At 46.5% G+C, this 13,310-nt stretch overlaps 1 protein-coding gene across 2 annotated transcripts in view; it reads right to left on the reverse strand.

Annotated features, from left to right (window-relative positions):
• The window catches only part of HPS4 (HPS4, biogenesis of lysosomal organelles complex 3 subunit 2), a 30,034-nt gene that overhangs the window by 5,776 nt on the left and 10,948 nt on the right, over window positions 1–13,310 (reverse strand). The window contains exons 7-14 of one of the 2 annotated variants that reach the window (XM_012805296.2): window positions 12,560–12,667; window positions 11,720–11,836; window positions 9,964–10,058; window positions 8,041–8,113; window positions 6,691–6,714; window positions 5,617–5,653; window positions 4,837–4,933; window positions 3,313–4,231 (exon numbers count right to left, since the gene is read on the reverse strand). In XM_012805296.2, coding sequence (XP_012660750.1) covers window positions 3,313–4,231; window positions 4,837–4,933; window positions 5,617–5,653; window positions 6,691–6,714; window positions 8,041–8,113; window positions 9,964–10,058; window positions 11,720–11,836; window positions 12,560–12,667 — 1,470 coding nt within the window. The remainder of the gene's footprint in view (window positions 1–3,312; window positions 4,232–4,836; window positions 4,934–5,616; window positions 5,654–6,690; window positions 6,715–8,040; window positions 8,114–9,963; window positions 10,059–11,719; window positions 11,837–12,559; window positions 12,668–13,310) is intronic. The other variant, XM_023513314.1, reaches the window with a different exon arrangement.

Here is a 13,310-nt window from a genome sequence, read left to right on the forward strand (position 1 = left end):
GGCACCTGTAGTCCCAGCTGCTTGGGAGGCTGAGGCAAGAGAATTGCTTAAGCTCAAGTTTGAGGTTGCTGTGAGCTGTGACGCCATAGCACTCCACCAAGAACAACATAGTATGACTCTCTCAAAAAAAAAAGAAAAAACTGGTCTATACACAGAAGTGGTCAATATAAGGAACTAGGCCTACTGTACTGATAGGCACCTTAGGTGCATGTCTGGTCTGCGAAAATTAGGTCAACGTAAGGAGGTTGTCAATGTAGGGCAGTGGTCAATATGGAGGTTCTACTGTATCTGCCTTCTAGTCCTTTGCATAAGTTTGCCAGCCCCTGAGATACGCTAGTACATAATGTGACCCTTAAAACATCTCTAGGAGACACAGACAAGGGGCGAATTCCCGGATCTTCTGCCTTGTAGACCACACTAAGGCAAACGCCTTGAATGTCAGCATATACTATTACATGCAGAGGCAGCAATGCACGGCACGCATTCACTCAGAGACCAGCTTCCTAATGGAGGGAGGTGCTTTACTGTGAAGTGTTTTATAATAACACTCTCATGCTAACTTCATGCCTCATCTGCTCTACACAGACAGCCCAATGTCCTATCATAGCAATGAATAATTGATCTGATCACTTTATTCGAAGGTCAATGAGATTATCTTGGGTTTTGAGCAGGAAACCATCAGTGGCTCTATGCTGCCCCCTGGTGTGTGCCTATTCTGCTACCTCTGAACAATCCCAACCCCAGCCCTCCTGGCTGCTCCACCCTCGGCTCCCTGCACCCTTCCCACTTTCTGCTCCTCACCTCCATGGAAGTTGATCCTCTGAAAGACAAGATGGTACAAGGGTGCCTTGGTGGTGTGTAGCACAACAAAGGGGCCCTTTTGAAAGGGGTGTGCTCACTGTCTCAGCTGCACTATCACTGGCCACTGGGGGAGGGGGTTGGCTTTCCTTTTTTTTTTTAATTTTACTTTATTTTGGGGGACGGAGTCTCACTCTGTCGCCCTAGCTAGAGTGTTCCTGGGCTCAAGCAATCCTCCTGCCTCAGCTTCTCCAGTAGACACCCACCACAAAGCCCAGCTAATTTTTCTAGGGCCTGGCTTTTCTAGACAGCAGCAGAAGGGCTGCAGGGATATCAGGTCAAGTATTTTGTATGTTGGCCCAAGACAAAAAGGTAATAACAGATCCCTCCTGATTATGAAACAGATAGCCTTGGGTCTGGCTAACAAACCCACCCTTAAACCAGGAGGCTGATCAAAGTTGGTTATCCCCCTACGGTCTTTAGAAAAGACTAGTTTTTCTTCTCCCATAAAACCGCATTCTGGCTGGGTGCAGTGGCTTGCGACTATAATCCCAGCCCTTTGAGAGGTCAAGGTGGGAGGATCACCCGAGATCAGAAGTTTGAAACCAGCCTGACAATATAGTAAGATCTTGCCTCTACAAAAATAATAATAAATTAGCCAGTTGTGGTGGCACACACTTATCGTCCTAGCTACTTAGAAGATGAGAGGATCACTGAGATCAGGAGTTCAAGGCTGTAGTGAGGTATGGTCACTCCACTGCACTCTGGCCTGGGTAATACAGTGAGACCCTGTCTCAAAAATAAACAAAAAGAAAGAAAGAAACTCTGCATTCTATTTCCTGGGGCCAAGCCATCACCAAACCCTACCGTACATGAAAGCCCGTGGAAGCTGTTGTCATAAAAACATGGACGGGCTGTGACAAACCAAGAGGTATGGCCAACAGATCAAGAGCCACTGAAGACAGGACATTTACCTTCTTTCTTCACCTTCCCACCCACCATGGTGAGGACAGAACAGTTGGGGGACAGAGAGCTGGGGCAGGGGAAAAGAAACAAGCAAGAATTCTGGAAGCACCAGTTACATAAGTCTTTGATCTCAAGGAGGCTGTTTTCTTACTGGTAAAACGGGAGTTACAATGGCTACCTCCGAGAACTGTTGTAAGGCCTGGCTAAAATAACAGGTGTAAAGTATTTAGCAGAATACATCTCTTCAAAGAGCAGCCTGTGCTGTATTTTTCTTTCTGGGGGGAAGGTAAAAAGAAAGGTATTATATCCACTTTACTGCATCCAAACACTGAGCCTTCAAGGCTTGGCACTGTATAGAACAGAGCAAGAAAACCAAGGCATCACCAGGGAGATGAGATGTGCAAGCTGCAACCATAACTCCCTCTGTTTCTGTAAAGGGGGTGGGTAAAGTCACTCACAGCTGTGGTAAAAGAGGACACAGGAAGCAAACAAGCCACAGCCCGGTGTGGGGTCTGTGGAAAGGGGACAGCCAGCCAGACAGCTCTGGAGAGGAGCAGTGGCTTGCTAGGAGCTCTGTGCAGAGAAAGCAGCTCAGCAGTCTTCCCTCCTCCTCTGTGTTCCAAGGTGACTTGCTCATTTATGGAGGGTCACAAGCCCTGCATGCTAATGAGATAAGCTTAGAATAATATAGATATAAGAATAAAAACAAGGTAAGCCCCAGGATACCATTTGCCCTGCAGCAATTTCAACCTGCTGTTCTTACCGCTACCACTTTCCCTGCCTACTAAAGCAAGGCTGTTGCCGCAGCAACCAAATCTCCAGCACGGGCCAAGGCCCCAGGAGGTCAGTTACTCTAAGCAGGGAAGGGTCTGGAATGGTTTAAGAGCCAGTCAGGATTTCAGATGGCCCAGACCTTCTAGAAAGGAGCTTCAGCTCAGAACAATGCTAGGACTACAGAGGGAAATTCGGGGTTTCTGGGGAACTCCCAACCTAGCCTGTGACACACTACAGAGAACAACAGTATAGAACTAGAGCTGCCCAGGCTAAGAAAAGAGGCCACTAGCAGGGGTGGCACACAATGACCCCACTTGAGGTCTTTTCCTTCATTGTCTCACTGCATCTGAACCAGACAGCCTGTCACCACCCCTAGACTGTTGAGGGATCAGAGGCTCAGAGGGGCAAGGGCTTAAAGACAAGATCACACTGCTAGAGACCGATGGGCAGAACTCCAACTCAGGTCCTCCCTCCCTCCAAGGCCTGCACTCTGAGAAACTAGAAGCAGCAGCAGAAGCAGCCCGACACTTGCCAGGCTCCTGCATACCAGCCACTGTGCCGTGCACCTAACTCACTCTCATCTCCCCCACAAAAACCCAAGGAGGCGGGTACCACCATCACCCCTGCTGTATAATAAAAGAAATTTTGCCCAGGGCCACACAGCTAACGACAGAGCCCTCATCCCTGCCTCTGTGCACTGGTGCAGAGCTGTGAAGGAGGCACAGGAGGTCAGGAGAGGCTGCAGAAGGGCAGAGAGGCTCTAAGGACACTCACCACCTCCTCTATGGCTTCACCATCTCCCAGCAGCAGCTCCTCAGCCAGCAGGGACAGCACCAGCCCTTTAACACTGTGAGTGTAGAGGTTCATCTGCACGAGTCCCACATGGGATCCTGCTGAGGTCCTCCTGGAGTCCAATCTTTCTGCGGAGGGGCCAGTACCCCGACAACTTGCCAAGCCTGCACTGCACTCCAGACCAGGGGCTGCATGGCCCCCACAAGCCCCATCCACACACTGATCTATGCTTTGTTCCCCTGCAGGAACCTTACTTCCTCTCTGCCCTGGATCTAAGTGAGGCAGTGATAAAGATCTGCTGGTCCTTCTGCAGAAAAGGTCTTCTCGGGGACCAGGGCCTTGGCTGCTGTTTTCAGGAAGATCTTTGCACAGTTCTGGGGTTCCATTCTGGGTTAGCATCTCAGGAACAGAGGGAGAAAGCAGGGTGCTTGCTGCTGTATCCTCAGGCGGCACAGGTTCTGAGCTGTTTGAGCCACTGATGGATTCTTCGTGGCAAGAACAGCTGCCTTCTGGGACACACACAACTGGGAAAGCAAAACCATCTGAGGATGGGCCCACTTCCTGAGCTTCTGGAATGTGGATTTCAGACAGGTCCAGCTCCTGATGAGGAAAGCCCAGTTCCTTCACCGGGGAGCAGCTAGGGCCAGGCCCCTGGCCCCTGGCAGAGCTGTGCAATCCATTGGGCCCAATGCTCTCCAGATCATGTACAAACAAGTGTCCATTCTCCCTCTTGCCACTTGGCCAAGCTTCATTAGGGGACATGGGCTGTGGAGTGGTGGCCAACATCCAGGCTACAGATTCCACATGCCCAGTAGCATTTTCTTCCAGGGCAAACGTGCTTCCAGCCTTTGGAGGGTGCTGGGCTAAGCTGTCCTGGACTCTGGCTGGAGATGCAGTAGCGCTAGTGAACAAGACAGACATGAGAATGGGGCACAGCAATGGAGTTGGGGCCTGGGCCCTTCCACACATCCATGTCAAGAGGTTCCCTGAGACCAGAGAGGCGAAGATGCCACCTGGATCAAATCACAGAGTAAAAATAAGGCACTTTTTGGCCCTTGGAGCTTCACATAGCGAGTGACATGAAGATTACCTACTGGAAATGGCAGAGCCCACTATGTGAGAGTTGCTCACATTTGAAAGGTCTACCATGAGGCAGGCCCTATACCAAATGCTATACCATAGGTACATAGACTATTCTCAATTGTCACAATGAATTCATGAAAAAGGTATTACTGAGTTCATTTTACAGATAAAAAAAATTGAGGCTCAGGCAGGGACTGCAATTTCCTGAGGTCACATAGCTGTTAACTAAGAGATCTAGGATGTGAAACCCATCCTTGTCTCACACCACACTGTCTCTTATCAATGTGCTCAAGTTCCAAACGTTCCCTTACAAGACAGAGTATGGAGAGATGCAATTAAGGAATGATGGTCTGTTCCCATGAACCATGTGAGGGAATCTCTCTGGTGTGCTCAAGGTTGGCCCCTGTGAATTAGTTCCCTTACCTAGTCCTCTGTTCCACTGGAAACTCACGGAGACTGATGGATTCCTCTTTTGTCACAAAAACAGGGATAATATGGACATTCGGGGGCAATGCTGCTCCTGGAATTGCAAAGCAACATGGAGAGGGCTCCCTCCTGAGCCAGGGCAGACAGAGGGGCACTAGCTGTTCTTGGGGTGATGCATCCAGCCCCCACCCCAGCTCAGGAAGTACCACTGTGAATGCATTCCTCGGCCAGTACACAAGCCACAGAACTGCAGCCCTAACTCCTGTGACCAGCAAGGACGCAGCCCCTGCAGGCAACATGAATCCCAACTGTGAGGAAGGGCGATGTTTGGTGGAAGAAAGTTTAGTGGCACTTTAAAAACAAAAAGATGTAAGATAGAAAAAAGCACTCAACTGACAAACAGACCTAACTCAACTTAGGCTTCAGAATAAAACAAAATGACTCTCCTGAGGACCTCTCCACATCCCGCAAGAGGTCTTCCTGGCAGTTGCTGCCTCCCTCAATCATGATCCCCTGGCATCTATCTGAACAATCTTTTAACGCTGAGTAAGGAGGACCTCAAAGCTGGGATTTGAAAAGCACGTCTAAAACCACAGGCTTTACAATCAGGGTGCTGCTAGGTAACTCCGTTCTTAAAGCTCTATCATAGCCATTTCCTAGTCTTATGGGTAGAGAAAAAAAGCTAATAGAACTGGTCGGCCTTTCACATGACTTGTACAGGGACAGGTAGCATAAAAACCACCATTCTCAAGATGCAAAAGTGCCGACGCGACTTACCACGCTCCTGCGGGGCATCCCCTCCTGTAGGCAGTCTCTGAAAACAAACACAGAGAAGTTGGCACCGGGCACCACATTCTCCTCTTGACCTAACTGTTAGGAATACACTGTGCCATCTGTTCATAAACCTTAGCCAGGTCCAGAAAGCTTGTCCCAACCACATGCTAAGAGTCAAGCAGATGGAAAAGAAGCTCCCCCAGGCTGCTCCCTCCCCCAATGGCTGGGAGGAGGCAAGGGCCAGGCCCACACAGGCTGTAAGGCAGCAGCTCCACCCAAACTCATGTCAAGCTTTATGTTCTGATTGTCTCAGCCCCTCCCCTCTGGAAATAAAAGCAAAGATCCATTTTTTAAACCTTTGGGAAGCTCATATTCTAGAACAGAGTCACATTTGCCATAGGCCCTGGATAAAGAATGAATTCCATTCACACAAAAACTGAAAACCCTAAAACCCTTACTATAAAGGATAGATTTCAACAAATGCTACACCAGGTATCTCTTATTTATTCTAAAATAAATAAATAAAATCTTTCATCTCAACCCAAAGGTTACAAAAGGATCCACCAAAACAAAGCAAAAACCAGACATAAACTCTTCTAGCCAAAATGAATTTCTCTCTTAACAAATGATATGGGTTGCTTTCTTTTTTGGTAATTTTTTAAAATCATGTTTCATGTTACTAAGCCATACATAGGCTTGAGATAAAAATTCTTTAAAAATATATATATAATCCTGGGCAGCGCCTGTGGCTCAAAGGAGTAGGGCGCCAGCTCCATATGCCGGAGGTGGCAGGTTCAAACCCAGCCCCGGTCAAAACTGAAAAAAATATATATATTTATATGTATATATATATTCCCTCATTCCTAGGCTAAAACTGTCAGTACTGGGCATCTTTCTCTTTAAGTCTATGCATTCTTTTATATTCCTAAGACTATATCATGTCAAATTCTATTTTATGCTTAAAATAAAAACAGATAATTCCTGTAAGAAAACACCGTTGGCCATTTTAAATGGCTGACTTAAATTTTATAATTTTATGAAGGTGAAAGTGGTCTGAGTAAATTACTCATTCCCTACCTTAGACCAGGGGCCAGTAGATGTCTGTAAAGGGTGAGATAACATATTTTATGCCTTCATATGATTTCTAGTCCCAACTACTCAATTCTGCTACTGCAGCACAAAGCAGCCCAACTCATAGGCACATGGCCCACAGGCCAGTCTGGCAACCCCTACCTTAGAAGTTATAGTTTTATGTCATTTGTCACTTTCATAAAGCCTGTTGTGATACAAGTTTTAAGTATAAATTTTTGTCAGCAATTAGATTACTTTCTTAGTATAGAGTCCAATAAGCTAACTTATTCGGAAAAAATAAAGAGTATCCTTAATGCTCTCCTTATTAAACTGTTTACCAGAAAAGCAGTCCAGACTGACGTAGTCAGTCCAGTCCTGACCGACAGTGGGTGGGGAGCCTGAATAGAACCACCACCATTGTGAGTGTCTGCTGATTTCATAAGTGTAAAAAGAGAGCCTTAGAATGAATGCTCTCAGCCCACTGGGAACCATAGCATCATATACAAAAAATACACAAAAGAAAAAAAAAGGACTGCAAGGGAACAGTCAGATGCTAGAGTGATTATCTCTGCCTCGTCCAACTCCAGATGTGGGCAATTTTATTCTCGATGAGCATGTATGCCTTTTTTCTTCATTATAAAAGCAATTAAATAGGTTGGTGCCTGTGGCTCAAGCAGCTAAGGCGCCAGCCACATACACTACAGTTGGCGAGTTCACATCCAGCCTGGGCCCGCCAAACAACAATGACAACTACAACCAAAAAATAGCCGGCCCTTGTGGTGGGCTCCCATAGTCCCAGCTACTTGGGAGGCGGAGGCAAGAGAGTTGCTTAAGCCCAGGAGTTGGAGGTTGCTGTGAGCTGTGATGCCACAGCACTCTACCCAGGGGGACAGCATGAGGCTCTGTCTCAAATAAATAAATAAATAAATAAATAAAATCTTGAAAAAAAACTAAATAAACACAAAATTAAAGTTTTTAGAAGTTTTTATTTTCCTAAGTCTTACTAAAACAAAAACACATGCTTTATTTACAATCTGTCTCTGAAAAATCTAGTACCTCTTTGACATGAAGCCTACCCTTTCAAGAAGCTAAATCCTCAGAGAACTATTCGGATTGAAGAAAAACCAACTCTCCACACCCAGCATGCAGAGGCAAACATTTTCTTTCAGCCTCACCAATGGGCTTCAATCCCAAGGAAAACCACACTGAAGGACTTGGGGTCTTGAAACAAGACTAAGTGACACAAGTGACCCCTGGCCACCACTCCTCATCATTCCTGCCTGAGGATCGGTCTTGGCTACAGTGACTGGGGCTCTGGGTAAAGCGTTCCAGCCAGGAGCGTGGGCTTCACAATACCTGGACCTGAGGTGCAGTTCGATGAAGCAGGACCTTGGCAGTGAGGGAGGGCGGCAGCTGGGTGCTGACAATCCTAGGAGGTCACACACAGGAACAAAAACTCCATGAGAAGAAATACACTGAAGGGTGCCCAACAGCCCATGTGGACGAGAACCTGCAGAACGAGGCTGGTGGGAGTTTCAACTGGGAAAACCCTGTGGGGGAATCTCTGGAAGTTCCTATCAGCGTTTAAAATGTCCAGACCCTTTAATTCAGCTTATAACAAGAGGTATGCAAAATAATCTTCATTATAGGGAAAATGGCAAAAATGTTAGAAAAAAATGAGTAAACAACTGAAATGGCCATCAACAAGAAAGGAGATAAATAAATCACAGCACGGCCAAAACACCAAAAAGTATGGGGCCTTCCTAAGAATGAGTGGACCGACATGGACTGGTGAAGAAATCTCTACACACTAAGTCAAAGAACTTCAGGACAGGGGTGGCGCCTGTGGCTCAGTGAGTAGGGCACCAGCCCCATATACTGAGGGCGGCAGGTTCAAACCCGGCCCCAGCCAAACTGCAACAAAAAATAGCCGGGCATTGTGGTGGGTGCCTGTAGTCCCAGCTACTTGGGAGGCTGAGGCATGAGAATTGCCTAAACCCAGGAGTCTGAGGTTGCTGTGAGCTGTGACACCATGGCACTCTACTGAGGGTGATAAAGTGAGACTGTATCTCTCTAAAAACAAAAAGAACTACATGACAGACAGTAAAAATAAAATCAGTATATGCATCTACATCAAGTGGGTAAAACACAGACAGCACAATGGAAGGAAGGTGGCTCACCAAACCGCCGATGCTAAGGCCAGGCTGAGAGGGGGGAGAGCAGAGACTGAACTCGTGCTCTGTGTGTTTCTCTATTAGTTGGCTTCCTTTACATTGACAATGTGTTCGTGTATTGGCTGTATAATTTACATATATAAATAAATATACAGTAAGAAAAGGGAACAAAAAGCTATCTTTGATGGCTATATCACCAGAGAGCCTGGAAGCCCCACAGCTGATTCAGAACAATCACGATGAGAACAGCAGGGAAGGAAGAGGGTGTCCGTCTGTCTGTCTCTCTCTCTCTCTCTCTCACACACACACACACACACAAAGGACTTTGTTCCTCCTTCAACATCTGTCATCTCACTTCATTTGCCACAAGGGATTGCTATTTCCCAGAAAAATAAATTGAGGCTGAGCAACTTGTCCAAGGGCAGACAGCTAGCAAGAAGAGAAGCCAGGACAGGAAGCTCCTCCAGTGACACAGTCATCTGGTCGACAGGAAGCTCTATGCACAACACTATGTCCCTGTCTGCCTTGGGCTGAGAGCAAACCCTCCATGAGGAGGGAGGCCTTGGAAGATGAGTGGCTCTCAGGCACTCAGGCCCATGAAGAGGCCCTCCAACTGCGTGAAGAAGTGCAGTGGCTCTCAGAGGCCAAACAAGACACGGACCCAGACAAGAGGCTGGCAGGAGCCTGAGTAAAAGCCCCTCACACTGCTTTGCTGAGCTGGGCCCAGTGGCCTGAGCAACAGGAGGAAGGCCACAGCAGGCCCCTTCTGTACCCCTGACTTACAACACTGGCTGCTGACAACGCTGAAGGCTTTACATTAGCATTTTGTAGAATGAACTATTTATGACAGCATGCCCCATACTGAGAGTTAACACAGATCCCTTTCATATTCCTAACTCTTTCCTCAACAAACAATTTCCACCTTCCCGGCTTTGTTCAAAGATGATCTGTATCCTAAAACCAATCTAAACTACCTGATACTTGGCCAACCAGCCCACTTGGAACTTGCCAGAAACTGAGCTCCCCAGCATGACCTGGAGGCAACTGATGGTCAGCTCTGTGCCAGGGGCATGGGGCTGGAGGAGAGGGGTCTGGCCTTACTCACAGTCCTTTGTAGAGGATGCAGCCAGCGAGAACGTGAGGTGAGCGCTGGCAGGTCTGTAGAATGAGGGCTGCCTTCAGCAACAACAGGGGCTCCACCTGTGCAGAACAAGAAGCATACCTCCCATCAGCATGCCTGCAATCAGAAAGGGGGGGGCAGCACAACAGATGGACAAGCTGTAGCTCAAAGCCTAGAAAAGGGAGAATGTGTCACCCAGTAAAATCTGTGTCATGCACTGGGTCTATTCTACCTCCCTATACCCAGAACTGCTGGCACCACAAAATGCTAAATTGTTAAAACAAGGAAACTTCTCCAGAAGCTGGAAGGTGAACTATGGCATAGGGCTATTCACAGGGGACAAAGTAGGTAGTCTAAAAGACCCTGACTATCAATGCTAACCCAAGAGGCAGAAAGAGAGAGGACACCCACTCTATCCTCCACCACCACTCTGAAGCACAATCCCCGGCAACACAGCTGGTTTGACATCTGATCAGGACCCATTACTCTATTTCATAACATCAAATGAAAACACCATGGTCTTGGACTCAGGAAAATACACCTCACTTCCATATTCCTAAGTAGTCAGTTGCCTGGAAGTCTCAAAAACACAGGAAAAGGATCTGAATCTGGTCAAGGGTGGTCAGCAATAAGCAGCAGCCTCTTCCTACTTCTACCCGGCTGCCTGGCAGCTAAAATCTGCAAAGATCCATTAGCTGCTGGAACTCAATGTGACCAAAGCTAAACTCAGGAGCTGCTGACACATGAAAAGTTTATCCTTTCATGGCCTCAAGACTGTGGCCAATCCCAGACCCATTCTCTAAAGTTCCGGGGCCAACTTCAAAAAGTCTTCCAAATAGACGCAGGGAAAGCCCCATTTCTAGTGGAGTCATGATCTCTGAAGGCTGAATCACAGCTTCACACCCATTAAAGGGACACTATTTACTACAGCAATGAGATGTGAGATGCTCAGGGCTCTGACAGCTGGTTCTGAAGGGACAGCCATACAAACAACCATGGTTTCACTGAGTGCCAATGTTGGAACAGCCCAGGAGACAAAAACATTTCCCAACCACTCTCTCTCAGACAATAACCTGGGCCTTAAAACGTTCACACTAGGCATTTTTGATACTAAAAACAATGAAGTCATATGGTATTATGAATTATACCAAGTGAAAAGGAGACCTTAAGATTACTGAGTTCAATACCTCTGAGGCATCAGCAAAATAATAATATACCTCTAAAAACATATCCCTTTTCCTGAGCATGTATTTGGTGTCATCTTAGGTACTGCCTTATTTTATCATCCAAACAGTTCTAGAAGGCAGGTCTTATAACACCATTTTGTGAATAAGGGAAGTGAGGCTCTAAGCCAGAGGTTCTCAACCTTCCTAATACCGCGACCCTTTAATACAACTCTCCATGTTGTGATGACCCCCAACCATAAAATTATTTTCATTGCTACTTCATAACTGTAATTTTGCTACTGTTATGAATCCTAACTTACATATCTGATATGCAGGACGTATTTTCATTGTTACAAAGGGGTCGCGACCCACAGGTTGAGAACTGCTGCTCTAGTGGTGAGCTGCCTTGTCCAAGTGCACCAAGTGCACACAGTTACTGACTGAATTCAGGGCTTAACTATGACCTTGCCTGAAATATGACAGTCTACTCATTTCTCCAGAAATAGTTCATTTGAGGAATAGTAAAAAAGCTCTTTTCTTATGCATGAAATGAATAAGGAGGATGAGAATGTTACTTTAGTTTGGTCCAAGTTCCAAAGGGAATTGAATATCTTATGCAGATCACTGGTGTTTTTCAGAATTTGTTCAATGAAGGTATCCCACTCCGTGCTCAGTTCTTCCCGAGAATAGTTCTAAAACACAAACAGCCTGAGGTCAATGTCTGACATTTTGAGGGACAGATTCTTTGGCAAGAATCCCAACTACCATGAAAACTGTTCCTCATACAAAAGCTGGCCAGAAGGAAGCCAATTTTGACCTTCTACCACGTATGAACGCCCACCTTCCCACTCTGATAACCCACCCTGTCACAGATCCAGGGAACCTGCTGGCCAAGGATAGAGAGTTGGATTAATATTTGTGAATTATGTGAATAGAAGTTAAGGGTCTTTCTTCTTCTTCTTTTTTCTTAGAGACAGTGTCACTTTGTCGCCATCAGTAGAATGCCGTGGCATCATAGCTCACAGAAACCTCCAGCTCTTGGGCTTAGGCGACTCTCTTGCCTCAGCCTCCTGAGTAGCTGGGACTACAGGTGCCCATAACTCCCAGTTATTTTTTTGTTACAGTTTGGCTGGGGCCAGGTTTGAACCTGCCACCCTCGGTATATAGGGCTGGCACCCTACTCACTAAGCCACAGGCACTGCCTGAAGTTAAGGGTCTTTCTAACCATCCCAGGTAAAGAGAGGGGATAAACATTTGGAATGAATGGGACTTATGGAACTGTACACCAAGGCATATGAGACGGGCTTCAAGGGCCCTTGACATTGTTGCTGGACACGATGTGTTTATATAAAGTCTAACAGACCCCAGAGCAAGCGTGTTTTCTGGCAATGAGATACTCAACATTATACTAATACCTTGTAAGCCAGAGAAACAGGTCCATTGTAAAAATTAAAGAATCCAATTAGCTGATCCAGAAACTGCTTGCAGCTGATATCAGGGAGCTCTACAGCACAGCCCAGCACCTATACAAAGGGAAACCAGGAAGACAGGCAGTTACTTATTCTCTGAGTCCACACCCAGAATCCTGGCATCCAGGGCTCTCTATTGCCAGATCTCACTGGCCCATCAAAATTGATCTTCTACAGCCCAAGTCCACATCCTGCACTCCAGCCAAGTTGGTCTCCACAGAGAACAAGTACTTTTTGTACCTCTATCCTTGTCGTCCAACCTGAAATGCCCTCATTTACCCAGGTCTTCCCCATATACTTCAGTGCCCCACAGATTCCAGCACCTCTGTGATATCTGTACTGGGGACTAGGCAAGGCTGGCCTCTTTTCTCACCCACGTATTGTTAAGATTGGTATTTGGACATCAGAAATTTAATTGAGTTTCATTACACACACTGGACAGGACTCAAACTGTTGCACAAATGGCTGTCTTGTCTCCCCAGATGGATGAAGTGCTCTGAGAGCAGAAACTGACTGCATCATCATAGTCCCAGATCTCCAAAATGCTGAGTGTAGTGCTGAGTTCTACAGAAGATACATATTTGCTGAGTTAGAAAGTCATTAGTCACATGTTTAAGGAGCCTGAAAGTTCATATTCTTTGACTCAGTAATTTTACCTCTAGGAATCTGTCCCAAAAGAATCATCAAAAATTGAAAT

Source organism: Otolemur garnettii, unplaced genomic scaffold (genome assembly GCF_000181295.1).
Source record: "Otolemur garnettii isolate 467f Iridium unplaced genomic scaffold, OtoGar3 scaffold00038, whole genome shotgun sequence".
Lineage (NCBI taxonomy): Eukaryota > Metazoa > Chordata > Mammalia > Primates > Galagidae > Otolemur > Otolemur garnettii.